The sequence below is a fragment of the Trichosurus vulpecula genome, chromosome 3 (assembly GCF_011100635.1).
Source record: "Trichosurus vulpecula isolate mTriVul1 chromosome 3, mTriVul1.pri, whole genome shotgun sequence".
In the NCBI taxonomy this organism is placed as follows: Eukaryota; Metazoa; Chordata; class Mammalia; order Diprotodontia; family Phalangeridae; genus Trichosurus; species Trichosurus vulpecula.
In genome coordinates this window covers 383,087,831-383,114,586 of record NC_050575.1, presented here as the reverse complement: position 1 = coordinate 383,114,586, position 26,756 = coordinate 383,087,831, and the positions used below count along the sequence as shown (strand labels likewise).

Sequence of the window (26,756 nt, the reverse complement as noted above, 5' to 3'; positions counted from 1 at the left end):
AATTAAATTTTTAGGATGAGGGCAACCTGAGAATTTTTTGGTGGGTGACAGGGAAGGATCCAATAACTAAAGAAAGATTAAAGATGAATGAAAAAGGGAATGATGGAAACGGTAAGTTCCTAGAGGCAACAGGAAAGGATGGAGTCAAAGGAACAAGTTGAGGAATTAGCCTTAGCAAAGAGAAGACTCCTATCTTTATCAGAGCCTAGAGTAAAGAAAAGAGCCTGAATAATGAAGAAGCATTTTGAGGGATGGAATTGGAAGAGAAGAGGGAGTTCAGAACTGACAGATGCCCTGCCCTTTATTTCCTCAGTAAAGTAGAATGTGGCATCCTTTCCTGAAAGGAAGAGAGGGGGAATGGTTTAGGAGATGTGACGAGAGAGGAGGATATTTAGAATAGCCACTGTGGAGAATGGGATAGAGAACCAAGCAAGGAATAACAAAAGATTGCTGTGCAGTGGTGAGGGCCCAGTTGAAATTAGGTAACTTATTTGTTGTACGTTCAATCACCATGGCTGCGTGATATTCTCTAAGAACATTCAGCAGTGGATGAGTGGGGATGGAGTGGATGATTCAGAGGACTGCAGTAGCTGCTACAACAAACACAGAACATTTTATTGGGGGTTACTGCATCTGGACTCGACATCCTTCTAAAAGACTGGTCAGAAGCACCCTCATACCACTTCCCCACCATGGAAACCTGTTCTTAGTGTCTTCATTCACAGTGAGGCATAAGGGGCTGAAAACAGATGAGGCTGGGTTGCCTTTCAGGGAGGGTTGGCATTTTTACATGGATCAAAGTGTAAAGCAAAGATTCACTGGAGTCAGGAACTTCTAAAAAATATTTTAATATTGTATTTCAGTATAATTGTTTCCCTATGTCATTCTCTCTGCTTTACCCTATGCGTTTAAAACCTTATTCTGAGAGGGGGGTCCATTAGCTTCATCAGATGGCCAATGGGATTTGAGACTCAGATTAAGAATTCTTGTCATAGTGTTCAGACTTAGAGAGGACCGTCTCAGTGTACACTTACCTGTTCAGACCACTTCTGGGGTATTAGGTTTTGTTTTGGACTTTGCATTTTAGGAAGGATGTTGAAAAGCTGGGGACCACCCAAAAAAGGAACACAGCCAGGATGCCATGGCATATTGAGAACTGGGTGGAAGAATTTGGGACATTTAGGGTGGAGAAGGGAATAATTGGATGAGCTGGTGGTAGGAGGGGGGAGAACAAAGTTGTCCTCAAGCACTTGATAAGTGACCATAATGAACAAAAGACTTGTTCTTTTTGGTCCCAATGGGCAGAATTGGATGGAAGTTGCAGAGGCAGATCCAGACTTGGTATAAGAGAATATTCTATAAGAGTGTATTCTAACAGTCAGAGCTATCTAAAAATGGAATGAGTTGGCTTAGAATGCAGGGGGTTCCCCCTCCCTGGAGGTCTTGAAGTAAAGGCAGAATAACTACTCAGAGATATTGTAGAGGAGAGTTCTTCTCAGGAATGGGTTGGACCAGAGGACTTTTGAGGAACCTCCTAACTCTGAGTTTTGGGGAAATCCTTGAGTTAAGCAATGAAACTCAGATGGTAGAATTCTAGGCATCAGCCAAGGACAGGAGTGAACTTGGGGCAATCCAAATACACCTTTACATAAGGCAGACACAAGGTCCTGGAGACAAGTCCTGCTGTTGTCAGGAATGACAAAATGCTTAAAATTTTGCTTTCAACCAGGGCCAAGCTGACATCAGAAACAGACAAAAACAGTTAGCCTCAGGCCTCACTGGGACTCATCCTGATTCACTAGCTGGGCCTCCAGGATGCCACAGACTCTGCCAGCCCATACCAAAGGCCTAGGAGACCCCACCCTTCCTGCCAGGCTGTGGTGCTTTGGCCAGCTTGACCCAACCCTTACCTGGCAAGTTTGACCAATTCCCTTGGAATCACCAGAAATTGCTCTCAACTCCTGAGCAAAGGAGGAGGGTTTCTCCTAGGGCCGGGGAGTGGAGACGGTAGCTCCCACATAATAATAATAATAAGATGATGATGATGATGATGGTAATAAAAATGACGATGATGATGATAAAATGATAATAGTAACAAAAAGAAGAAGCATTTCTGTAATGCTTTACAAATTATGTTTCATTTTATCCTTACAGCAATTTTGGGAAGTAGGTGCTATTGTTATCCCATCCTCCAGCTGGGGACACTGAGGCAGAGGCTAAATGACTTGCCCAAGGTCACATCACACAGCTCTTAAGTGTCTGAGGCCACATGTGAACTCAGGACTTCTTGGTCCTAAGGACAATGCTCTGTGTACCTGATGATGGGTCGTCCATTCTCCACTTCAAGACCTTCAGTGATGGGAAACTTACTATCTTACTGTCATCTGGGGGCATCTCCTGATGTTGGTCCTTACTTTGAGCCTTGGCTGGCCTCTATGCAACTTTCCCCAGCTGTTCCAAGCTCTGCCTGCTAGGGCCAAGCAGAATAATTTGAATTGCTCTTTCCATGTGATAGCTCATTGTTTACTTGAAGAGGGATAACACTGCCAGTCCCTTCGGTGTGGCTTCCTGGATAGCAAACAGCCTTGGCCATGGGACGTATTTGCCAACTTTTGTCATGTCACTTCTCTGGTTGTGGCTCAGGGCAGCCAAGCTGGTGAGACTCATTAATTTTTCTACTCCCTTGCATCCTGGCAACATCTTTCCAGATATTTTGCTCCCCAAAGGAAGGAGAGATAGAGACAGAGAGACAAACAGAGAGAGAGAGAGAGAGAGAGAGAGAGAAGTTACAAGGTAAAGCAGGCATAGAAACAACTTTCTAAGTTATTTAAAAAGCAGAGGCGCCTGGCAATCACTTTTTTATCCAAAAGTGAGCTGAGAATAAGGAAGGAAGCAAAAAGACCTTTGAGCAAGCAGAATGGTTGTCATAAAGTGCTCACCTCCAACCTCATACATTTTGCTTTACAGGAAAGCTCAACCAGCCCCAATGAGAGCCTATTAATTCTTAGTTTACACACAGTTGTAATAAACTTGATTATTTGGTTTCCAACCAAAAATAAATTAGAAAAGGCAAATCAGAAGGGGGAGGAAGTGCTGCAGGTGAAGACACTGACAACAGAGACCAATGATAGAAAGATTGGAATTCAAACTGCCTCAGTTTAAATTCCAGCTTTGTCATTTGCTTCCTTTGTGATTTTGGGTAAATCACTTCCCTTCTCTGAGGATCTCTAGGGGCCCTAACTTTTAAGGGCCTTTCTAGCTCTGTCATTCTATGAGTCTATAAAAGCTGAGCCACCCAGAACATTCTCTGAATATTCTGGAGGGCTGAGTTTTCAGGAGGGGAAGGCAATACTAACCTTGCCTCCCCCACTTCCGCAGCAGTTAAGCCTTCCACAAGGCTTTACACGCAATAATCCATTGTGGTCAGTACAACCAAGATGTTTTTTTTCCATTTTATAGAGGAAGAAATTGGCACTAGGAGAGGGTAGATGAATTTCTTAGCTTTGCATGATCAGAGCCCTTCAGAGGCCAACTCCCACATTTTACAGTTGAGGAAAACAGGTCCTGGGAGGCTATGACTTGCCTAAAGTCAAGCGTGTTGTCAGTCAGAGGTCAGATTTGAACCCAGGCCCTCTGATTCCAGGGCCAGTGTTCGTTCTGCCATGTCATGTGGCCTCCCACAGGATTAGTAAATAACAGCTGTGATTGGAACACAGGGTCCAGCCCTCTCTCCACTATTGCACACTTCCCAGTAGAGGGACCGGATCCAAGGTGCACTAGGACGGCTGACCCTGCTTTGTTTTGATCATTACTATTTTCATGTTGACGGTTAAGTTGGGCTTGGTTTTCATTGTTTTTTTCTAAATCTAATTTTAAAAAAATAAGAATAAAAGCCAGTCATTTCCTTCTAGGTCAGTCATAGGAGTACAAATATTTACAAGCCTTTTCCCAGAAAATATTCTTGCCCCATCATTGATAGACAAATGGATTTGGAAAGAGCTACCCTTTGGGTCTACTACCTTTGGTGTGTGTGTGTGTGTGTGTGTGTGTGTGTGTGTGTGTGTGTGTGTGTTTTGAATGCCTTTACTTTCCTTCTCCTTTTTCCTCAGTCCATTAGCCCTATAAGATAAAGCCCTAATTTTATAAAGAAGAAAGCTGAGGCCCAGAGATGGAAAAATCACTCCCCCAGGGTCGCCCACCTTAGGTTAGGACTGGAACCCAGGCCTTTTTCCTCCTGGCCCATGTGTTCTCTCCATTAGACTATGCTGGCTCATTCACTTCCCACTTGGCTGTTTAGCTTGGAGGCCACAGGCCCTTTTCTGTGAAGCAGCATCGACAGATTTATTGGAAATGTGAAATTCCATGTGTTTTTGGTCTCTGGTTACACTATGACTTCCAAAAAAATGCCTTCAGTTGGTGGTGACCTTGGTGATTTGGTGCCCTGGCACCCGCTGTCCCCATTTCACAACAGCGACTACTGAGCGATTTATTGGTCAGAGCCTGTCCTTGGCAGGGTCCAGCAACTTCTTCCTCTGTCCTTCCATCCAAATGGTGCTGAGCAGTTTACAAATCTCCATTCCCCCACCCCCACACTCCAAAACCCAGGCTCAGTGGAACAACCTCAGAAACAAGGAACAACATGGCTGTGTGGCTAGTGAAGTTACACCCATAATCAAGAGAGGAAAAGACCCTGCAGAATCTATCCCTTTGGAGATCAGCTCAGAAAAAAAAGACATTTGAGCTGAGATTGATGGTGGTTTCAGGAGAGAGACCAAGCTAGTCAGCAACTGCCAGACGTCCAGGTTTTTATTTTTTATTTTTTTCGACAACCACCTTAGACAGGATTCTCTATTCATGGTGGGGCAGAGATCAGCCATGTCTGGGCTCCCCTGCCTATTTTGGTCATCTTGCACACCTCCCTAGGGTATGTGGGAAGGGGTGGTGGGCAGCAAGAGGACCAGAGAACCACACATTGCCTCTCTGCTGATGGAGGTAACTTTGGGGAGTAGCTCCAGATGCTGGCCAGGTTGCTACAAACTTGGGTTCTCTCTCAGGGGGGGCTGATTGCCCTATCCTCTCTTTCCCTGCTCTCCCATCCCAAGTTCATCATGGGTGGCTCTGATGATTTTGGTAAGAGGCAGACTTTCTCTGGCTTCTCTTTTGTGTTGCTGGAGGGACTGGGGACTGGGAAAGAAGACATTGGTGACAGATTTGAAATGAGCTATTCATAAGCTTCACCAGAGTCACTCTCTGAAGCTGTGATTCTTATATGGTGGTTCATACTAGCTAGCCCTAAATTCTATGATCCTATCATTTTATGACTCCTTAGTTGTCATCCTGATCCCCAGGCTTCATTAATAAGTTACATGAAGTATCCTACATAAAGCATTTTCTATGAATTAGAAAAAGCCCTGAATTTGACTCTGGATACCCTTGTGGTCTCAGGCAAATCATTCATTTCTCTAGGGGGTGGCCTTCTCCTTTGTAAAATGTAGTTGTTTGACTAGATGGTCTATAAGCAAATGTGATAGGGATCAATGTAAAGTCATATGCTTGGGTCCAAAAAATCAGCCACATGAGTAAAAGGTGAGGGCGACAGTGAGACAGCACTTTGTCTGAAGAAAACTCGAGAAGGCTCAGGAAACTGTGAGCTCAATAATAACCAATAACAAGCTGTGAGAGCCAAAATAGCTAATGCAGTATTGGGCTGCTTGAATAGAGCTGGTGTCCAGGCTGAGGGAGGGGTTGGTGGTGTTGGAATCTGCTCTGGCCAGATCATACCTGCATTACTGTTTTCAATTCTGGCCACCACACTTTGGGAAGATGAGTAAATCTAGAAAGCATTCAGAAGGGGTACAACCAAGACGGCAAAGGGCAGTGAGATCAGGCCACATCAGGAATTGTTGAAGGATCTAGTGTATTTAGTCTGGAGAAGAACAGGGGGACAGGGCTCTTGGACATGATGATTGTCTTCAACTATTTGAAGGATGATCACATGAAGACGAGATTGGACTTAGAACTAGGAGCAGTGGGTGGAAATTGCAGTTGTATTTCTGCTTAAGGTACCATTAGAGCTATCCAAATTGGAATGGGCTTCTTCAAGAGATAATTGCTGTCTTTGAGCAAAGGTTTGATGGCCACTTGTCAGAAATGTTGAAGGGGGTGGGATTCTAATTTGAGTATGGGTTGAAATAGATGACCTATGAGGTCCCTTCCTAATTGGGTATTCTCTGATCCCATCCTTTCCAAATAAATCTTGGGTTCCCAAAGTGCCATGTGAATGTTAATTATAAGAATAAGAAAAACAGGGATAATAATCCTTGCCTTCTCACTGTGAGAGTCAGAAGAGTTCTCAGATGTGAAAGTGTCTTACAGAAAAAATATACGACTCATTCAAAATGTTTGGGGTTACTGTGGGGACTGAGCTGAGGGCCAGAGAATGTAGCTGCCTATGGAATGGAGAAGGAAACAGGAAAATTCCCAGGGGTGTGCCAGTAAATGTTTAACAATCAAGTCTCTGAAAAAAAGTATATGTGACACATTTTACAGTTGAATCTACATTATTATTTTTCTCCATCATTTTCTTAAATCTACACAATCAACAAAACAATAAATTGGACTCCAATTTGGGGGTTTGCCAATTTCCAAGGTATAAACACTCACACTGAAAATTTAACAATCCATTCCCAAGAGCCAGTTTGAATTGGCTGCAGTATGCCCCTGGAAACACCTCTCCTGTGTGTCCTACGAGCTCCCCAAGTTCATCATCTATCTTTAAATGAAATGTTTGGTGCAACTTCTGATAATCATAGTCCCTGAGGGGATGCTCCACCTTCTGTAGCCCCAGACTCAATGAAGAGTCCATGATGGATGTTAAATTGAGGCTATGACATTGGTACCCTTTCTTTAGAGATACCTAGAAAAGCCTTAGAACCTCAGAATCTAGAATATAAGAGAATAGGCAGTTCCTTCCTTTTCCTCTTCCTCCTTTTTCTCCTTCCTTCTACTCCTCCTCTTCCTCTTACCTCCTCTTCTTTCTCCATTTCTCTCTCCTCCACCTTAACCAAATTGAAATCCAAGACTGAGAAGGGATGATAATAAGAGCATTCTCCTACCTGTGTCGCCATCACTTCTGCCTGGGTCAGGATGGCAATTGACAGGGACCCACTGTCTTCATAGCTGTTTCTGCGAATACTTATCCGATCTCGCTCATTCTGTACAGCTTTGAGAAGAAGATACGCACAGTCAACTGAGCATAAGCTGGGCTCATGTCAAATCATTCCTGATCCATGACATCTGACCAACTGCTGGTTGAATCCACCAAGCAGACAACCAACCAACCCACTAACAACAATCCATTGAGTAGTGACCATGTGCTAGCATTGAGGCTCTGGAAGGGATACAAAGAAATATAGGAAAAGGTACCTGCCCCAAAGGAGATGATAGGCTGGTTGAGAAGATCTTAGACAAGTAACTTCTCAACTGGCCTCAGTTCCCTCTTTTGTCCCAACGGAAATTCAGATTAAGTGATCACTAAACTCCCTTTCACGAGCTTTAAGATTCAATGATTTCATTGTATGACTTGAGAGAAAGGGTCACAGATGTAGGATGGAAAGGGACCTTGCAGGTCCAACTCTTTCATTTCACAGATGAGGCCAAGAGAAGTGACTTGCCCATTGTCATGTGTTTAGTAAGGGACAGATCCAAGACTCAAACTCAAACCATTTGGTGAAAAATCCAGAGCTCTTTATGGTGCACACAACACCAAGGTGGAATAAGGCTACAAGGCAGTGTTTGATTCATGTTTCTATAAAGATTTATGGTTCAAGCACCTGTCTCACAACCCTGTGAAGCAGAGAGAACAAGTATAATTATCCTCATTTTTTCAGATGATAAAGCAAGAGTATTAGCTTGAATTTGTATGGTGCCCAGACTCTGGCCCTTCAACGTCCCTTCTGGCTTTAAATCTGTGTTTCTACCCTCCTGTCATCTCATTGGGTCCTCACAACAGCCATGTGAAGTAAAGCATTAGAGGTTTCATCCCCAGCTAAGTGGCACAGTGGACAGATTGCTGAGACTGAAGTTGTGAAGACCTGAGTTCAAATCCAGCCTCAGACGCTAGATGTGTGACCCTGGGCAAGTCCCTTAACTTCTCTCTGCCTCAGTTTCCTCATTTGTAAAATGGGGAAAATAACAGCACCTCCCTCCCAAGGTTGTCAGGAGGAACAAATGAGTTAATATTTGTTATAGAGCTTAGCATAGTGCCTGGCAAGTAATAAGCACTATATAGATGTTAGCTATGATTATGTTTTACAGATGAGTCAACTAAGACTAAAACATGTTAAGTTGACTTGCCCATCATCACAAAGTAAACACCGGAGGCAGTTTCAGAACCCAGATCTCCCTCAATTCCAAATCCAAGACTCTTTCTGCCCTAACCACATTGTCTTACCAAGGCAGGACCCAGCAAAGTTAAGTGATCTGCTGGTGACATACGGTTCCCAATTAGGGCCAAACCTCATACCCAGATCTTCTTACTGCATTCTGCTCTCACTACATCATAGCACCAGGTCAAACAGTTAAGCATTAGAAGAATCAAAGGAGGGAGAGCTAGGGTGGCCAGTGAAGACTTCACCAAGGAGGTAGGAATTTGGGTTGGGCTCTGAAGAGCAGTACAAAATGGAGAATCGGCCGGTAAACTCCAGTACCTTGCTAATTGTGATTGCATGCCAATTTCTTGCTGTACTTTATCAGTCAATCAGGGTGGGTGTTGGTCATGCCTGGCTATAATAAAGTGATGATAAAGCATTATTAATATTCCTTTAAAAGAAGACATCTCAAACTTTCCCAACTTATCTCAAGTTTCTGAACTGTTTATATGGCATGTACTCTGATAAGGTTAATTGCCGCTATGGAGTTGCTTCAAGATTTTCTCAAGGTGATTTTTTTCCTGCATGATCACTACAATTTCCTTAGAAGTCAGGCTAGGGCCCAAACAAAATTGTTAATGATTAACCTGCCATGAAAAACAGGCAAATTTTGTGTCCTCTAATGCTGCAATATTTATTATGTTCCTAAGTGGAGCAGAGGTCAGCCCTCACTCCAATCTTGGTTTTGCTGTTGAAGGTTTATCTCCCTCTTAAATGAGACTAAGCAAAACTCCACCCCTGGCATCGCACCTGACATTTTTGTGTTCCCATGCCACGTCATGATGAATTGTGGGGAAGTTTGCTGAAGGCCTGACTGGTTCATCTTACTTCTCAACAGGTTTCCCAAAGAATGGTCCCTTCTGGGTGGTTACTGTGCTGTCCCCTCAAACTCAATCGTACTATAATTGAACTCAACATCTAACCCTGTTCAGCCAAGTCCTAGCTGTGAGATTTTGGAGGCAATAATCTCTTCTCTCTGGGCCACAGTTTCTACCTCTATAAAATGAAGGGGTCGAGATATCTCTATAGTGTCTTCCCCCCAACTCTGTGATCCTTTGATCCTCTCTCCAAAACATGTCCCCGCTGCTTTCCTTGTTATTTATAAATGGTGCTACCACACTTTTAGCTTAGGTGGCCATCTTTAACCTTCTTCTCTCCTTTATCCCCTCCCTAGACTGTATCACTAAGCTCAGATGGTTCTCCCCTCATGCACCCATTTCCTACAATCTCAGTTCATTGGTTTCTTCTGTCCATTCCCTCTACCACCACTCTCATCCTCAGCATGGACTATTGTCTTGACAACAGGCTTGTGAGGTAGAAAGACAAACGTGATCATCTCTTTTATAGACAAGGAAAATGAAGCTCACAGGTAAAGTGATTTCCCTGGGGGGAATCACACAGTCAGGAAGTGACAGAGCCAGGATTGTCTTCTGGGGGTCACTCAATCATAGACACATAGATTTAGGGTGGGAAGGGACCCTCATATCACCTGCTCCTCTTCATTTTACAGATGAGAGAAACTGAGGCCCAGTGAGCATAAGCCATTGACCCATGGTGAGATAGTCAGCCTCAGAGCCAAGGTTGGAGCCAACACTCTCTGACTTCAAACTCATCTCTCCGGTGTAATTCAGCTTGTTCCTCCTTCTCAAATCTTCTAGTTCGAGTTCTTATCATCACAGTATAACCAAGGGCACCTCCAAATCTGCCCATCAGTCCTTGTGCCACCCTGGGGATGAGGAAATGCTTGGCTGCCATGCCCAGCAGTCATGTGCATAGTTTAGTTCTGAGGGGGCTTGGTGCTTGAAGATGATGAGGCTGAGCTCATTGGACCCTGGAAGGGGAGTGCCCCAAATTTGTTGTTGACTTAGGCTATTGCCTCCTAACCAGAACCCCTGCCTCTAGTCTCTGCCTCGTCCATTCTTGGCACTGCCATCCAGTTTAAATCACCACTTTGATTTTGTTCAAAAAGTTTTAATGGCTCCCTATTGCCTTTGGGATGAAATCTGAGCTCTTTAACATGCCATTAATGGTTTTTCACAATCTGGATCCACTCTTCCAGCCTTATGCCCTAAGTACTTTTCTGTACAAACCCTCTGTTCCATCAAGACTAGTCATGTGCTGTTTATATAAGAGGCGTCAAGCTTTCCTTCCCACTTCCCCTGCTTTGCTTACACCACTCTCCATACCTAGAATTCTTTTCCCATTCTCATTTCTTCCTAATGAAATTCAATCTATTTTGGGAGGCTGAGCTCGAGTCCTACGTCTTTGAGAAGCCCTCTCCTAACCACACCAGTCCATTCTGTCCCCTTTCAGTTCCTACCTACTACTCGGCTTTCCACTTAATTATTAAACAAGGCAAAATATGGTATTGGTGTACACAGATTTTCTTTCCAAAAAGATTGCTAGTTTCTTGAGAGAAGAGACTGGGTACTACATCCCATCATCAACAACAAACATTAATTGAGTGCCTATTTAATTGAATTCCACAAATGTTTATTAAGTCTCTACTATGGGCTGGGCACTGGAGACACAGAGGGAGAAATGAAATAGCCTCGATTCTCAAGGAATTTACAGTCTTCTGGGAGATACATGTGTACTGGGAAGTCATATGTGATATCATCCCTGCCCTCATGGGGCTTGCAATCTATTCAGAGGAAAAAAGGCATTCAATAATCCACACCAGAGAAACATTGTAAATAAGACAATTTCAGGGGAAATTTTACACATTCTTTAGAGAGAAAAACCCTTTCTATCTCACTTTACTGAGCTCAAGGCAAGACTCAAATCCAGGGGGTTTTTTAAAGTCTTTTGATTCCAAATCCATTGATCTTTCTCTCTTAAAGCTCTGGCATGTATACTCTGAGGGGTATTAAGACAGAAAGTCTTACAAAGCATTTTCCCCTATTTGTCATGTAATAAATAATAATAATAAACATTAATAGAGTACTAACTATGCCAGATATTGTTTCATTTGATCCCCACAACAAACCTGGGAGGCGGAAGCTATTATTACCTTCATTTGACACATAAGGTAGCTGAGGCAAGCAGTGGTGAAATGGCTTGCCCAGAATCACACACCTACTATGTAGCTGAGGTTAGATTCAAACTCAGGTCTTCCTGATGTCAGGTTCAGTCCACTGAGCCACCTAGCTTCCTCTAGGAAGCCTTACATTATGTAAGGTCAACATGGACAAGAATCACACAGGATGAGAGAGCATGGAAGGATGGTGCTGGGCACCAACTGAGAGAATGCCAACCTGAAAAAGGCACTGGTATATTCAAGTCCATGTCTCAGAACTCCAGACTTTCCAGCTCCCTGCCAGCTCTGATGGTCTGTTATTGCTTGTATACCCTGGAGGGCCCCTTATGGGCTCTTTAATAGACAAATGCAAAGCTAAGGTAGAAGACAAGGCTAAGCCTCAAAAGAATCACAGATGTCACTCTGTGTGAGGTCAGAATTGGTAATTAGGGCAGGTAGGTAGCATGGTGGATAGAGCTCCCAGCCTGGAGTCAGTTCAAATCCTGCCTCAGACACTTACTAGCTGGGTGACCCTGGGCAAGTCACTTCACCCTGTTTGCCTCAGTTTCTTCATCTGTCAAATGAGCTGGAGACGGAAATGGCAAAGTGCTCTAGTATCTCTGCCAAGAAAACCCCAAATGGGATCACAAAGAGTTGAACACACCTGAAAAAGCACTCAACAGCAACAAATTTGGGGCACTCCCCTTTCAGGGTCCAATGAGCTCAGCCTCATCATCTTCAGGTACCAAGCCCCCTCAGAACTGAACTATGCACATGACTGCTAGGCATGGCAGCCAAGCATTTCCTTATCCCCAGGATGGCACAAGGACAGATGGGCAGATTTGGAGGCATCCTTGGTTATATTGAGATGATAAGAACTAGAAGATTTCAGAAGCAGTTACTAGGCGACAAGGAACAAGCCAAATTACACCAGAGGGATGAGTTTGAAGTCAGAGAACATTGGCTCCAACCTTGGCTCTGAGGGTGACTATCTCATCATCTGCAACCAGCCCACTACCATGGGTTAGTGGCTTAAGCTCACTGGGCCTCAGTTTCTCTCATCTGTAAAATGAAGAGGAGCAGGTGACATGAGGGTCTCTTCCAACCCTAAATCTGTGTGTCTATGATTGAGTGACCTCCAGAAGAGAATGCTGGCTCTGTCACTTCCTGACTGTGTGATTCTCCCCGGAGAAATCACTTCACCTGTGAGCTTCGTTTCCCTTATCTATAAAATGGAGATGATCACGTGGTCTTCCTACCTCACAAGGCTGTTGTCAAGACAATACTTTGTAAACCTTCACATGCCATAGAGATATGAGCTACCCCGGAGTGTTAGACTGCACACAAAGCACACTTGGTAAGGGTTGAGAAAAGAGGAAGAGGAGTGAATATTGGAGGCCTCAGGAAGGGCTTCCTGAAGGATGCTAGGTTTGAGTTGGGACTTGAAAGATGGGCCAAGAATCGGGTTAGCTGGAAGAAGAGGCAGTGGGATACAAAGAGCCAAATCAAGCCATTCAGGGGAAAGGGAAGTAAAGCGTGTCTCTCTAACTCTAACCAAGATGCTTATGGACAGAGAGGTCAGAGCGTGCAGTGGGGACAGCTGTGGGGGCAGGGACTCAGTCACGGCCCAGTGGGACTGTGGCAGAAAGAGATCCTCTGTTCTCAGTTGGCTATGCCTGAGACCATGGGTGGATTTATGCGTTGACTAAGCAGATGGGGCCACCTCTTTGGTGTGAGCTCAAGGTTACCCTCTAGCCTGGTGAGGCCCAAATCTCTCTGTTTCAGTTATTCCTCAGTTTGACCATAACCTCTAGTTCTTCCATTTCTCCCCATACCTCACGTCTCCTTAACCCATACTCCATGGTCACCATCATCTCCAATCATTCTACTCCACCCTGCTCTCCTACGTGTATTTTCTTATCTGTGGATGTATTATAAGCCTGTAACAGAATGTAAGATGCTTGAAGGCAGGGGCCATTCTGTTACGTTATTGTATTCTTAGAATCTACCAGAGTGCCTGGCATACAAATGCCTATGGCTTTTAACAGAGAATAAAGTCCCCTCTTCCATAAATAGAGATGAGGCTTTAACTGAAGATTCCGTCTGGGAAAGGTGTCACTGGTTTAAATTCACCCAGAAAGGGAAAGAATCGATTCCAGATATTTGGGGTTTTTTTTTTTGGTTTAGGGAACAGAGAGAGAGAGAGAGAGAGATGCTAAAAGGAGGGGGGGGGCGGATTCTGGGAACTTCAGTCTTGGTGTCCTTGACCACTTTGTTGTGGCTTAGCCCTGTCTGGGACTCTAAGGCAGCTAAGGCAGCTAGAACTGCTGAATGCCCATTTACTGTGGCCCACTGATGAGGCTGTGCTTGCCTGTGGCCTTGCCATGAGGCACCAGTCAGGAAACACCAACCTAAGCAGCTTTTCTTTCCAGGCCAACATTCCCTTGTTCCCGCTGCCACATTTGCTGTTTTTCCACAACCTACATATTTCTCAACTGCCTGCTCCTCCTCCCTTCCTAGCCTCAAAAAATTCCCCCAGGACCCTAGCTGATTGTTCCCTAAACAGTGGGTTTGACAAGACACACTAGTGAGTCATGAAGACCAAAGCCCCCTTCTCTTTCCTCTCCTTCATTATCATCTTTTCATGGCACCATCATTGGATGAGTCACCCACGCTTCAAGCCCTGAGCTATACTTCTTCATCTTCCACAATCCATTTGCCAAGTTGGGTGGATTCTTTCTCTGCAACATCTTTTCCTATCTACACCTTCCTTCTACCATGACCCTGATTCAGGGCCCTATCATCTTGTACCAGGACTATTGAAATAGCTTTTTATCTTGACCCCTTCCAAATCAATCTATCCAGTGGAGTCAGAGGACCTGGGTTCAAATCCCATCTCTGATCCTTGCTAGCTATGCGATCTTGAGCAAGCCCCTTAACCATGCTGAGGCTCAGTTTCCACATCTGTAAAATGAGGGGGAAGTGGACTTATTGACCTCTGAGGTTTTTTCAATCTTTAGATTTAGGATAATGTCAAAGTTAAGCCAATAAATATTTATTAAATGCTATATGCAAGACCGTTATGCTAGGAACTGAGGCTGCAGCAACAAAATGAGAAAAAAAATCCATCTTGCTCATCACTGCCAAATTAAACTTCCTAAAATATGACTCTTTCCTTCTCAAAGAGTGTTAATGTGTCTCCATGACTTTCAAATCCAGCCTCAGACACATTTACTAGCTGTGTGACCCTGGATAAGTCATTTAACCTCTGTTCGCCTCAGTTTTCTCATCTAAAAAAGGAGGATAATACTAGCACCCATCTCCCAGGGTTGTCTTGAGGACCAAGTGAGCTAATAATTGTAAAGTGCTTTGCAAACCTTAAAGCGCTATAAAAATACTAACTGTTGTCATTATTAATTAGATAAATTTGCTGCTGTTGTTGAGTCGTTTTTCAGTTGTGTCTGACTCTTTTGATCCCATTTGGGGTTTTCTTGGGAAAAATACTGGAAGGGTTTGCCATTTCCTTCTCCAGCTCATTTCAGAGATGAGGAAACTGAGGCAAACAGGTCACACAGTAAGTGTCTGAGGCTAGATCTGAACTCAAAGGAGTCTTCCTAACTCCAGACCCAGCACTCTATTCACTGTGCCACCTAGTTGCCCCATTATGTAAATTACAGAGTATTGCACCTGCCATTCCAGACTCTCTGCAGCCTGACTTCAATGACATTTCCTGCCACCCCCTATAAGAATCCTCCAACCGGTCAGATGGTTAACCTTCCAGCATATGCTCCATTTCCTGGAGCACACCATTGCCCCTCGCCCAATGCCTTGGCCAATTCTCTCCCCCATTTCTCTTCTCCACCTTTGCCACCCATTTCAGTTCCCTGTGGGCTCCCTGACACCTTCACGGATCATCCCAGCTGACAGTGACCTTTTTTCCCTCTCATTTTCTAAGGCTCTTACTTGGCCCTGCTCATACACTGACTTGATCTGTAAGGCATTTCATCAGAGTGATTGGATCACGGATCCCAAGATCTCAAGTCTAGCAAAACTCTCTCATTTCCCCCTTGTAAGGCAAATGATTTGTTTGCGGTCAGAGCTGAGATTCAAACCTAGATCCTCTGAATGACAAATCTTTTCCTATACATACATCATTAAGGAGCTGATCGATCAATTACTCAACCAACAAGCATTTATTAAATACCTATGAGGTGCTGGGTATACAAAGACAAAAACAATACCCATAGCTGCCATGTTCATAGTACTTTCAGGCGTGCTAAGTGCTTCACAAATACTATCTTATTTGATCCTCACAACAACCCCAAAAGGTAGGTGCGATTATAATCTACATTTTACAGATGAGGAAACTGAGGCACAAGGTGGTTAAGTGATTTGCCCAGGCTCACGCAGCCAGTAAGATTTTTGGGGAAACTAGATTTGACCTCAGGTCTTCCCAACTGTGGGCCCAGCACTCTATCCACTGCCCTCTGGAAGCTTATGTTCTGTCAGTTTGATGAACTTACAGGTAATAAATTTTGCTCGGGATTTTAGGTTGCATCCTCCTATGAAAGGTGTGGACCTGCCTACAGACAACTGGTTGGGAGGACCGAGGGCTAGCAACTGGGCATGCTCAGCAATATCTCACTGAGGATGAGGGTGTTTCCTTAAGCCTCATCCACTGAGGATCAGTTCATTGACTTGGGTTATTATGGGTTGGAGCCAGCACTTTGGGCAAGACCTGTAGAAAGGGCAAGGCTCAGTTATAGAGGGGACTCTTTTCTCAGAGACGATTCAGAGCACTCCTTGAACTGCCATAGGGGATAGAGAGCAGATTTCTGCCACTATGCTTACTGCTTGGGTGAGCTTGGGCAGGCTAATTTTTCAGTGACCCAAATAATTCTTTAAAACCATAAGCTGAAGAGGAGTTGCCGACTTGTATTGGCAGAGAAGGTGTCTCTACCTGGGAGTTCCCTATACAGATGACATCGCAGGTTTAGCATAAAAAAAATCAGAACTTGGAGTTCTGGGCTATGGGTTACTTGTCCTATTTTCCCTGATTGTGTTCTTGCAGGCAAGGATTTAAGCATCTCTGGTGTGGCAGGGACCCGTAGTGCCCATTTACCAATGTAGATTGGCACCTTCCTCAGGAATTGTCTGTGGCACTGAGGGGGTTAGAGAACTTGCTTAAGATAACATAACCAGTATGTGGCAGAGGCAGGACTTGCACCCAGCTTTTCCTGGCTCTGAGGCTGGATCTCTATCCACTAGGTGTTTAAATACTAGGTAAACACTGAATTTACAATTCAATTTACAACTTTATATAATATTATTAATTAATTTAATTTAATATAATTCAATTGGCAATTTAAGCAGCATTGGAATCTTGGACATCACAATGCCTGGAAAATGGAAAGAACAGAATTTTGGACCCACCTTCTTTCTTCATTCCAGCTCTAAAACATTTCCTCAATCGACAATACCTGCATTGATTCCTCTTGTCTTTGTCAATTACACATTGTCTGTTAAACCTGAAAAAAAGAGGAAGAGAAAGTTATTCATTTTCCCTGAGGGGGTTTTTCCAGATGGGGAAGTCTGTCTTCTGAGATCAATTTCCTCAAAACCATGTTACTGGGAAGCTTGACTGACTGGTTCTTAGGGGCAGGGACTTTGGATTCCCAGTGCCCAGAGACTTGTAGTTGCTATTAATTATCCTCATTTTACAAATGAGAAAATTGAGGCAGATAAAGGTTTTTGAATTGGGGTCTTCCAGATTCTCAGTCCTGTGTTCTAAGTATACATTTCCTGTATGCTGTATACATTTGTAATTCAATTGAATTCAACCAACTATTTTCAAAAGAATCAAGATAGTGTAGTTGATGAAGTGTCGGACTTCAAGGCAAGAAGACCGGAGTTCTGGTCATGCCTTTGATACATAGTAACTGTGGGACAATGGGCAAGTTCCACCGTCTCTGAGCCTCACACAACTCTCTGTGACTATAGGGTTTGCCACATGTACAAAAATATTTCTAGCAGTTCTTTTTGTGGTGGGCAAGAACTGGAAATTGAGGGGATGCCCATCAGTTGGAGAATGGCTAGACAAGTTGTAGCATATGAATGTCATGGAATACTATTGTGCTATAAAAAATGACGACCAGGCAGACTTCAGAAAAACCTGGAAAGACTTATATGAACTGATGCTGAGTGAAGGGAGCAGAACCAGGAGAACACTGTACACAGTAAGAGCCACACTGTGCAATGACCAACTTTGATGGACAACTCTTCTCAGCAATGCCCTGATTCAAGACATCTCTAAAAGACTCATGATGGAAAATGCTATCCACATCCAGAGAAAGAACTATGGAGTCTGAATGCAGATGGAAGGATATTATTTGCTGTCTCATTTTTGTTTTGTTTTGTTTTGTTTTTCTCATGGTTCATTCCATTGGTTATAATTCTTATTTGCAACATGACTAATGTGAAAATATGTTTAATGTGAATGTATATGTAGAGCCTATATCAGATTGCATGCCATCTTGGGGAGAAGGGAAGGAGGAGGAGAAAATTTGAAACTCAGAAGCTTGTGGAACTGAATGTTGTAAACTAAAAATAAATAAATTTAAAAAATCAGACTATAGTGTTTGTACTTGATAAGACAGACATATTGACACACTGGCATATGTGATAAGAACTGGAGAGGGAGGAGGTGGGATATAGAGAGACCCACCTTACTCTCAAGGGACTTAACCTTCTCCTGGGTGTGTGTGCATATGTACTGGAACACATATGTGCATTGTATATGTGTGCACACATGTACATTTAAACAGATAAACGTAGACATGGTTATTTGAGGAGGGAGAGAACCCTAGCAACCAAGGGGTTTTGGCAGGAGGTGGCACTGAGTTGAATCTTGAAGGAAGCTAAGGATTTTAAGCAGTAAGTGCAAATCATTTTCAGGAATTGTAGGAGAGTCAAAGGAGAATAGGACAGAGGTAATGGGGAGTGAAATCTAGACCGAGAGTCAAGAGATCTGAGTTCAAGTCCTGGTTTTGATGTTGACTTGTATGATCTTGGACCAATCTCTTCCTTCACTGAGTCTCAATTTCTTCCTCTTTCAAATGAAGTTGGACCCACAACGTGCCAGCACTAGATGTACAGAGGCAAAAGTGACAGTCCTTGTTCTCAAGGAGATTGCATTCTTTTGGAGTTGTTTTGAGGGGGAAATAAATGTGTAAATACATAGGCATATTATAAACTATATGCAAGGTCAAAAAACTCTTATAGGGAACCCAAAAAACTTGTAGAACTGAATATTGTAAACTAAAAAATAAATTTATTTTAAAAAATCTTATAGAGGTGGGATTCAAAAAAGGCCTCAGAGAGAAGGCATTACTTGAACTGAATATTAAAGGAAGCTAAGCTTTCTAAAAGTAAGAAGGGATGGTATTCCAGGCATAAGGGAGGTGATGCGAAGGCTCTGAGGTGGGAGATGGAGGAATGTATAAGGAATTGTTAAGAAAGCCAATTTGGCTAGACTGTGTGGTGCGATAAGGTGAATGCTATGTAATAATGCTAGAAAGACAAGATTGGACCAGATTGGGAAGAACTTTGAATGTCCAAATAGAGATGTTTATATTTTATCCTAGAAGAGCCACTAGAACTTATTGAGTAGGCAGCCAGGTGGGAAAATGGATAGGGCACCGGACCTGGCATCAGGAAGACCTGATTTCAAATCTTGCCTTATGCACTTCCTAGATGTGTGACACTGAACAAATCTCTTTAACCTCACTGTGCCTCAGTCTCCTCAGCTGTAAAATGGAGAAAATAATAGACCTACTTCCCACCCTTTGAATTGTGGTGCCGGAGGATACTTTTGAGAGTCCCTTGAAAGGAAGGACATCAAAACAGTCAATATTTAAAGAAATTAATTCAGACTACTCATTGGAAGGACAAACACGGAAACCAAAGTTTATCTCATCACTTTGGCCATGTGATGAGAAGATAGAACTCGCTGGAAAAGATCCTGATGTTGGGTAAGATTGAGGGCAAATGGAGAAGGGGACAATGGGGGACGAGGTGGATAGATAGTGTCATAGAAGCAATAAACGTGAGCTTGGCTAGACTTCCAGGAGACAGCGGAGGAGAGAAGGGCCTGGTGTGCTATGGTCCATGGGATCACAAAGGTTGGACATGACCGAAAGAATGTACGACAAGAACATCCCTCCCAGAGTTGTTGTGAGGATAAAATGAGATAATATTTGTAAATGACTGTGTCTTAGATCATCATATAAATATGATGATAATGTGGTCACATAGTCAGACCTGTGTTTTAGAAAAATCACTGGTAGCTGTGAGAATGACTTAAAAGAAGGGGATGCTTCAGACAGGGGGACCACTTGAGAGGCTCTTGCAATAGCAAGCCCAGACAAGAGGTGATGACTACCTGAACCAGACTGATGGCTGTGTGAGTGAGTGTGTGTAGAAGGGGATGAGTGTGAGAGATGTTATAAAGGAAGAAAGATCAAGATTTAGTGAGTGATAAGAAATATGGAATGAAGAAAAGCAAGGAGGCAAGTAGGACACCAAGCCAATGGTGATGTTCTCAATAGTAACAGAGAAGTCAAGAAAAGGCTTTCACTCTTTGAAATGCGGGAAAGTCATGGATTTGTTGGCCCTGCCTCTATGGATTCTAACTTTGGTGGTAGAACCTGAAAGAGCAGCCTATGGGAGCAACTCTGGAAGCCACAAAAGAGTCAATATGAGAAACATAAAATTTGCCTATAGAGGCAAAGCAACCCCCATATAGATGACAGTATTCCATTGTCTTGGTTACATTAAAGAAGTTATTTGTTTCCAACTAACAAAACCTTCTTTTCTCTCCCTGGCTATATTCTTTATACTGCCACAGACATGTAAAGCAAAGTTAGCCAAGTTCAAAATGCAGCACCATGCCAACAGTCTGCAAAGCAGAGTCCTCTGCTAGTTCTAACTACATTAAGAATGGCACTATTGTATGCCAGGGAATCCCAGCATCTATTACAAGTAAATGAAGTTATGCCTTCAGGGAAGGACAGCATGGTTAGAGGATTTTTCTCAGCATCATGAAGACCTGTGTCCAAATCTGACCTCTAATACATGCTAGTCGTGAGACCTTGGGCAAGAAATTTAACCTCTCAGTGCCCTCAGCCAACCCTCTAAGTTGCAGGTGAGACACTGGTTTACATCAGAAAAGGTGGTTTCTATACTGATGGAATCACATGTCAAGACCCTCCCCCCAAATGTCTGCATCATTTTCCCATCTTTCTGAGGTTACTCAAGATGATGGCTTTTGTTAATGGTTTGTTACCTGGTAAATAACCTTCAAAAATATTCCCAGCCTGAAATGTCCCAGAGGGGGTCTCTGATCCAGCATACATTTATTATCATAAGATCGTAGGGTTAGAGTTGGAAGGGACATCGGAGGTCATCTAGTAGAACCTCCTTATTTTATAGAATAGGAAACAAGATTTGAAGAGTCTCTACCTGAGCTTCAGATTCACATCACTTATTGGTCTATTCAACAGATTTTATTGGATATTTCAAATTGGAAATCCCAGAAACATCATAAACTCAACATGTCTAAAACAAAACTCATCAACCTCTCCCTCCCCCCACCAAACCCTTCCTTTCTTCTAACTTTCCCTATTTCTGTTGAAGGTACCACCATTCTTCCAACCTCCCAGGTCCCCCAACTTCAGTGCTATCCTGGACTTCTCCTAGTCCCTCACCACCCATCTCTAGTCAGTTGCCAAATCTTACCATTTATACCTCCACAATAACTCTTGTATCTTATCCCTTTTTGTCACTTGCACAGCTACCATGTTAGTTTAAGTCATTGTCTTTCTCCTTTGTCTTCCTGCTTCAAATCTCTACCCAGTTCAGTCCATTCTATACTCTGCTGCCAGATAATTTACCTAGAGTATAGCTTTCATCATGCTACTCCCTTACTCAGTCAACTCCATTGATTTCCTATTACCTCTATAATAAACTATAATCTCCTCTATCCAGATTTTAAAATATTATACGACGAGGCCCCTACATATTTGTTTTTCCAGCTTCATTTCCAGTCCTTCTTGGACTCTGTGACCTAGAAAAATGGTCTTCTCTTTGATCTTCACACACAACCATCAATCTCCCACCTCTAAGTCTTTGCATTGGCTTTCTGACATACCCAGAATGCTTTCCTTCCTTCCTTTCACTTCATACAGCCCTTCTCTTCTTTTCAAGCTTCCCCTCCAGCTCAAGCATCATTTTCTGGGTGAAGGCTTTCCTATTCCCCTCACTTGCTGACGCCTTCCCTCCCAAACTATCTTGTATTACTCTATTTTGTTTATATCTGTATTTATTAAGTTTATATCTATGGTATATGCATGTATACGTACCTCACACACATATGTCTCCTTCATTAGAATGTCAGCTCCTTGTGAGTAGGGATTGTTTCATTCTTTATAATATGTGTATCTCCTAGCAGAGTACCTGGCACACAGCAGGTGCTTAATACTTGTTGATTGATTGCCCACAGTCATACAAGTATAAATTATCAGAGATAGGATTTGAACTTAGTGCTTTCTGACTCCCGAGCTCAATACTCTATCCATTATATCATGCTGTTTGTCAGATACTTACGATGCGCTATAGACTGGGGTCAGAAAGACAAAATGAACAACAGTCCTTTCCCTCAACAAACTTACATCATATTGGAGTGATATAATTTTCAGTTGGGTCCAACTCTTTGTGACCCATTTTGGGGTTTTCTTGGCAAAGATATTGGAGTGGTTTACCATTTCCTTCTCCAGCTCATTTTACAGATGAGGAAACTGAGGCAAACAGGATTAAGTGACTTGCCCAGGGTCACACAGCTAGTAAGTGTCTGAAGTCAGATTTGAACTTAAGTCTTCCTGACGCCAGGCCTGGCACTCTAACCACCATGCCAGTGAATAATCTGAATTAATTCCTTTAAGTATTGATTGATTTGATCTCCTTGCTGTTCAAAGGACTCTCAAAAGTCTTCTCCAAACAACTGGAAAGTGTTGTTTCTTTGGTGCTCAGCTTTCCTTATAGTCCAGCTCTCACAGCTATGTATTGCTACTGGAAATACCATGGCTTTCACTATACAGACCTTTGTTGACAAGGTGATGTCTCTGCTTTTTAGTATACTGTCCAGATTTGCCATAGCTTTTCTTGGAAGGAAAGCTTTCCTTCCAAAGAGTAAGTGTCTTTTCATTTCATGGCTACAGTCTCCATCTGCAGTGATCTTTGAGCACAAGGTTATAAAATCCAACAATGCTTCCATTTCTCCTCCCTGTATTTGCCAAGAAGTGATGGGACCAGTTGCCAAAATTTTAGGTTTTTTTTAGTATTAAGCTTCAAGCCAGCTTTTATACTCTCCTATTTTACCTTTAGCAAGAGGTTTCTTAATTCCTTTTTACTTTCTTCCATCAGAGTGGCATCATCTGCATATCTGAGATTGTTGATCTTTCTCCCAGCAACCTTAATTCCAGCTTTTGATTTATCTAGCCTGGCATTTCACATGATGTACTCTGCATATAAGTTAAATAAATAGGGAGACAACATACAACCTTGTCACACTCCTTTCTCCACCTAAAACCAATCAGTTTGTTTCATGTTTGGTTCTGTTGCTTCTTGACCCACATAGAAGATCCTCAGGAGACAAATTAACACGATCTCGTACTTCCATCTCTTTGAAGACTTGCCACATTTTGTTGAGATCCACACAGTCAAAAGCTTTAGTGTGGTCAATGAAGCAGAAGTAGATGTTTTTTTCTGGAACTCCCTTGCTTTCTCCATAATCCAGCCATTGCTGGCAATTTGGCCTCTAGTTCCTCTGCCTCTGAAAACCAGCCTGTTCTTCTGGCAGTTTTTGGTTCACATATTACTGAAGCCTGCTGAATCTTAAGCATAACTTTGCTGGCATGTGAAATGAATGCAATTGCCTGGTAATTTGAACCATCTTTGGCATTGCTCTTCTTTAGGAGTGGGACATAAACTGATCTTTTCTAATCTAGCGGCCACTGTTGTGTTTTCCAAATTTACTGTCATATTGAGTGCAACACTTTGACAGCATCATTTTTTAGGACTTTAAATAGCTCAGCTGGAATTCCTTCCCCCACTGCTCCCCCCACTAGCCTTATTGTTAGCAATGTTTTCTAGGACCCATTCGATACTCACGTGCCACAATTTGCTTAGCCATAGGATCTGTGTTAGTAGAGGAGGTGCCCACAACAACAAAGTCACGGGTCCGTAAGTAAGTTTCTCTACTTAGGGAGGCAGTGATATGTGAAAAGGGCATTGACTCTGAGGTCAAGAGGATATGGGTTCAAATCCTGCCCTGACCCTTACTACCTACGTGACCTTATATGTCATTTAGCCTCTCTGGGCTCGTTTCTTCATCTATAAAATGAAGGTGTTGGACTAGATGGTCTCTGAAGTCGTTTTCATCTCTAACTCCATGATCCTATGAACTAGCCTGGGCAAGTAGGACCTGTTATTTACTATTTTTCTGTCCCCCACAATACCTGGCACAGAACATTTTGGCTTAATAGCTATTGATAGATTGATTAAAATACGTCATGGTTACATTTATTTACAAAGCCATCCAGACAACTTCTCTGGGTTCTTAGCTGGTTCTGAATTGGGCAAGGAAACCTAAACCCTTCACCTACTGTTTCATTCATCCATCTGTTCGTTCAGTTATTCTATAAGCACTGTTGGGCCACCTGCCATATGCCAAGGTACTATGGGAATAAAAAGAAGGATCAAACATGGTTCCCACTCTTAAGAGTTAGCAGGCACAGATAAAAGTTGTCAATTTACTCTGGACAATATATCCCTGTCATTAGAGGTTGGCATTAGTTGAAACAGAAAGGCTGCCTGAGGAAAAGACTCATGTGCCAAGCACATCAGACCCCTATCACAATCTTGACCATTATCTCTTCTCAAACCCTGATGGAGGTAGCTCAAGAGCCTGAACCCCCGAGCCTTGGAACTAGCAGTGTCCCCCAAATCACCAGCCCTGTTTCTAACCCAATTCCACAGTCATCATTGAGGGGAGAAATCATTGTGGAGAAGGGCCCATCTTCCTCGTCAGTGCCAGCAACAACTACTGTCCATCTGCCCCCAACAAGGCAAATAAGCAGAGGAGCCCTATGAGTGGCAGTACACCACTAATGCCCACCCCCCTGGCCCCAGACCACCAGTCCTTCTTCCAGACCAGCCGTCATGGCCATCATCTGGGGAAGAAACTTCTGTAGAGTAGGGGTCAGCTGTGCCCACTAACTGCCAACCAACTGTCACTCATGTGGCAAGCAAGCCAGCCAAGCTGAAGCAGCTGGGCTCATTTAGGGGGAGACAGGAGACAGAATATGCCCAACATGTCCAACTGCCATCACCGCCTTGACCACCAACCCCCCTTAGACCCTGATGGAGACAGCCTAGGACCTGAGCCCAGAGTCTCATGAATAACAATGCTTCCAGCCCAGTGCTCAATAGCCAGCAACCCGGAAAGCAATCTCCATGGCAATGTAGCCTGGCAACTGCTCCTGCAGATGCTCCAGCTTCAGCTATCGAAGATCCAGAAAGGGGAGTTCTTGCCCCGCCTCCCCAAGTCCTTGCATTGTCAAATGGTTCAACAGCAGAAACTGATGTCATTTTTATCAGTAGAAATGACATTGAAGAAGAGGCATTACCATCTGCCTTGTCCCTGCAGTCTAAGGACCATGAGACTTTTCCATGTGACTTGCAGCCAAAGCCTTCCATATGTATTATCTCCCTCATCAAAATGTGACCACTTGAGACCAAGGATTGTCTTATTTTTCAATCTGTATCCCCAGCTCTTGGTACACTTCTTTGTACACAGTAAGTGCTTAATAAATGCTTTTTTCCCCATACACTCATTCATTCACAGAACAACAGCGAGGACAAAATCTTTGGTTTTTGTGGCACTATGAACCCAGCCCAAATAGTTAAGCAAACTCTTTGATTACTCTTTTTTCTTAAAGGAGGAAACAGATTGTTTGTTAAGAAAAGCCATTCTCCAAGACGTAGTTGTGATTCATCTTGCCAGCCCCCTCCTGCCTGGTCGGCTAGAAAGAGGAGTTTACATTTTGCTACAGCCAATAGGGGGCCAAGGGACTGAGCAGGAGAGTCATATGATGAGAGCTCTGCAAAAGGAAAATGATTTGGTAGTAGTGCGTAGGATGGATTAGAGCCGGGAGAAATCTGAGGCAGGGAGATTGATCAGGAAGCTGCTGCGAAAACTGAGGGAGGGGATGAACACCTGAAGCAAAGTGGGAGCTGTGTAAGTTGAGAGAAGGGATAGCACGTGAAGGTAGAAATGACAAGATCTGGCAACTGATTGTAGAGAATTGGGACCAATGGAAGTGTGGGAGAGAGGGGAGTGAGAAATTGTAGGTTGGTAGATTTCAATCAGTCAGTCAGTAAGCATTTATTAAGCATTTACTATGTGCCAGACACTGTATTAAGAGCTGGGAATTCAAAGAAAGGCAAACACATGGTCCCTGCCCTCAAGAAGTTCACATTTTAATTTGAGTTCAATTAAAGGAAGAACTTGCTACCAGGACTATGGAATTGTTTCAGAAGAGGCTGGAAAACTGTCTGCTTAGCTCCTATACTGAGTGCTAAGTGGGTGGGACCAGATAGCTTCCAAGGTCCCTTCCAACTTGAAGAGCCCATGATACTATTATCAGTACCTGCAAGAATAGACGTGGTTCTTGCGGACACTCCTCCGGAAGAATCCTTTGCACCCATCGCAGCTGGATGCACCATAATGTTTGCCAGTAGCACGATCCCCACAGATGGAACAGAGAGAATTAATTCCATTAGTCAGCAAGCCGGCCTGGCTGGATTCTGCTGATGTGGCTTCTGGGGGGCTTAGGCCTGAGTCTTTGTGTCCTTTAAAATGAAGAAGGAGGAAGAATGAATAGGAGAAAATGAAACTCAAGCAACTGCAGCCATCCCTTCGGGTCCCATTAATCCACCTAGGCTTTGTTCCTTATAAATAACATGGCCTCTCTTCTCCTATTCCAGTCAACTCTTCAAAGAAACAACCTTAGAATCCTGGAGTTTCCTGAGAGTAACCTCCAAAAGTTGATGCAGTTTGTGCATGCTGGCAGAATTATCTTTTCAAGGCACAGGCCTGATCGAACCACTAGCCTTCTACCAAACCTTCAATGGCTCCCTATTGTACGAAGAATTAAGTCCAATTGTATATTATGACCAAGTTATAGCCCTAT

General features: G+C 43.3%; 1 protein-coding gene across 1 annotated transcript in view; it reads right to left on the bottom strand.

Moving 5' to 3' along the window:
* LOC118842891 (hepatocyte nuclear factor 4-beta-like) overlaps positions 1-26,415 on the bottom strand; it is a gene marked incomplete at its 5' end in the record, with an annotated part of 55,011 nt that extends 28,596 nt beyond the window's left edge. Inside the window, 3 exon segments of the mRNA XM_036750196.1 lie at positions 7,116-7,222; positions 16,882-16,976; positions 26,214-26,415. Coding sequence (XP_036606091.1) covers positions 7,116-7,222; positions 16,882-16,976; positions 26,214-26,415 — 404 coding nt within the window.
* Positions 26,416-26,756: the final 341 nt, after the last annotated feature.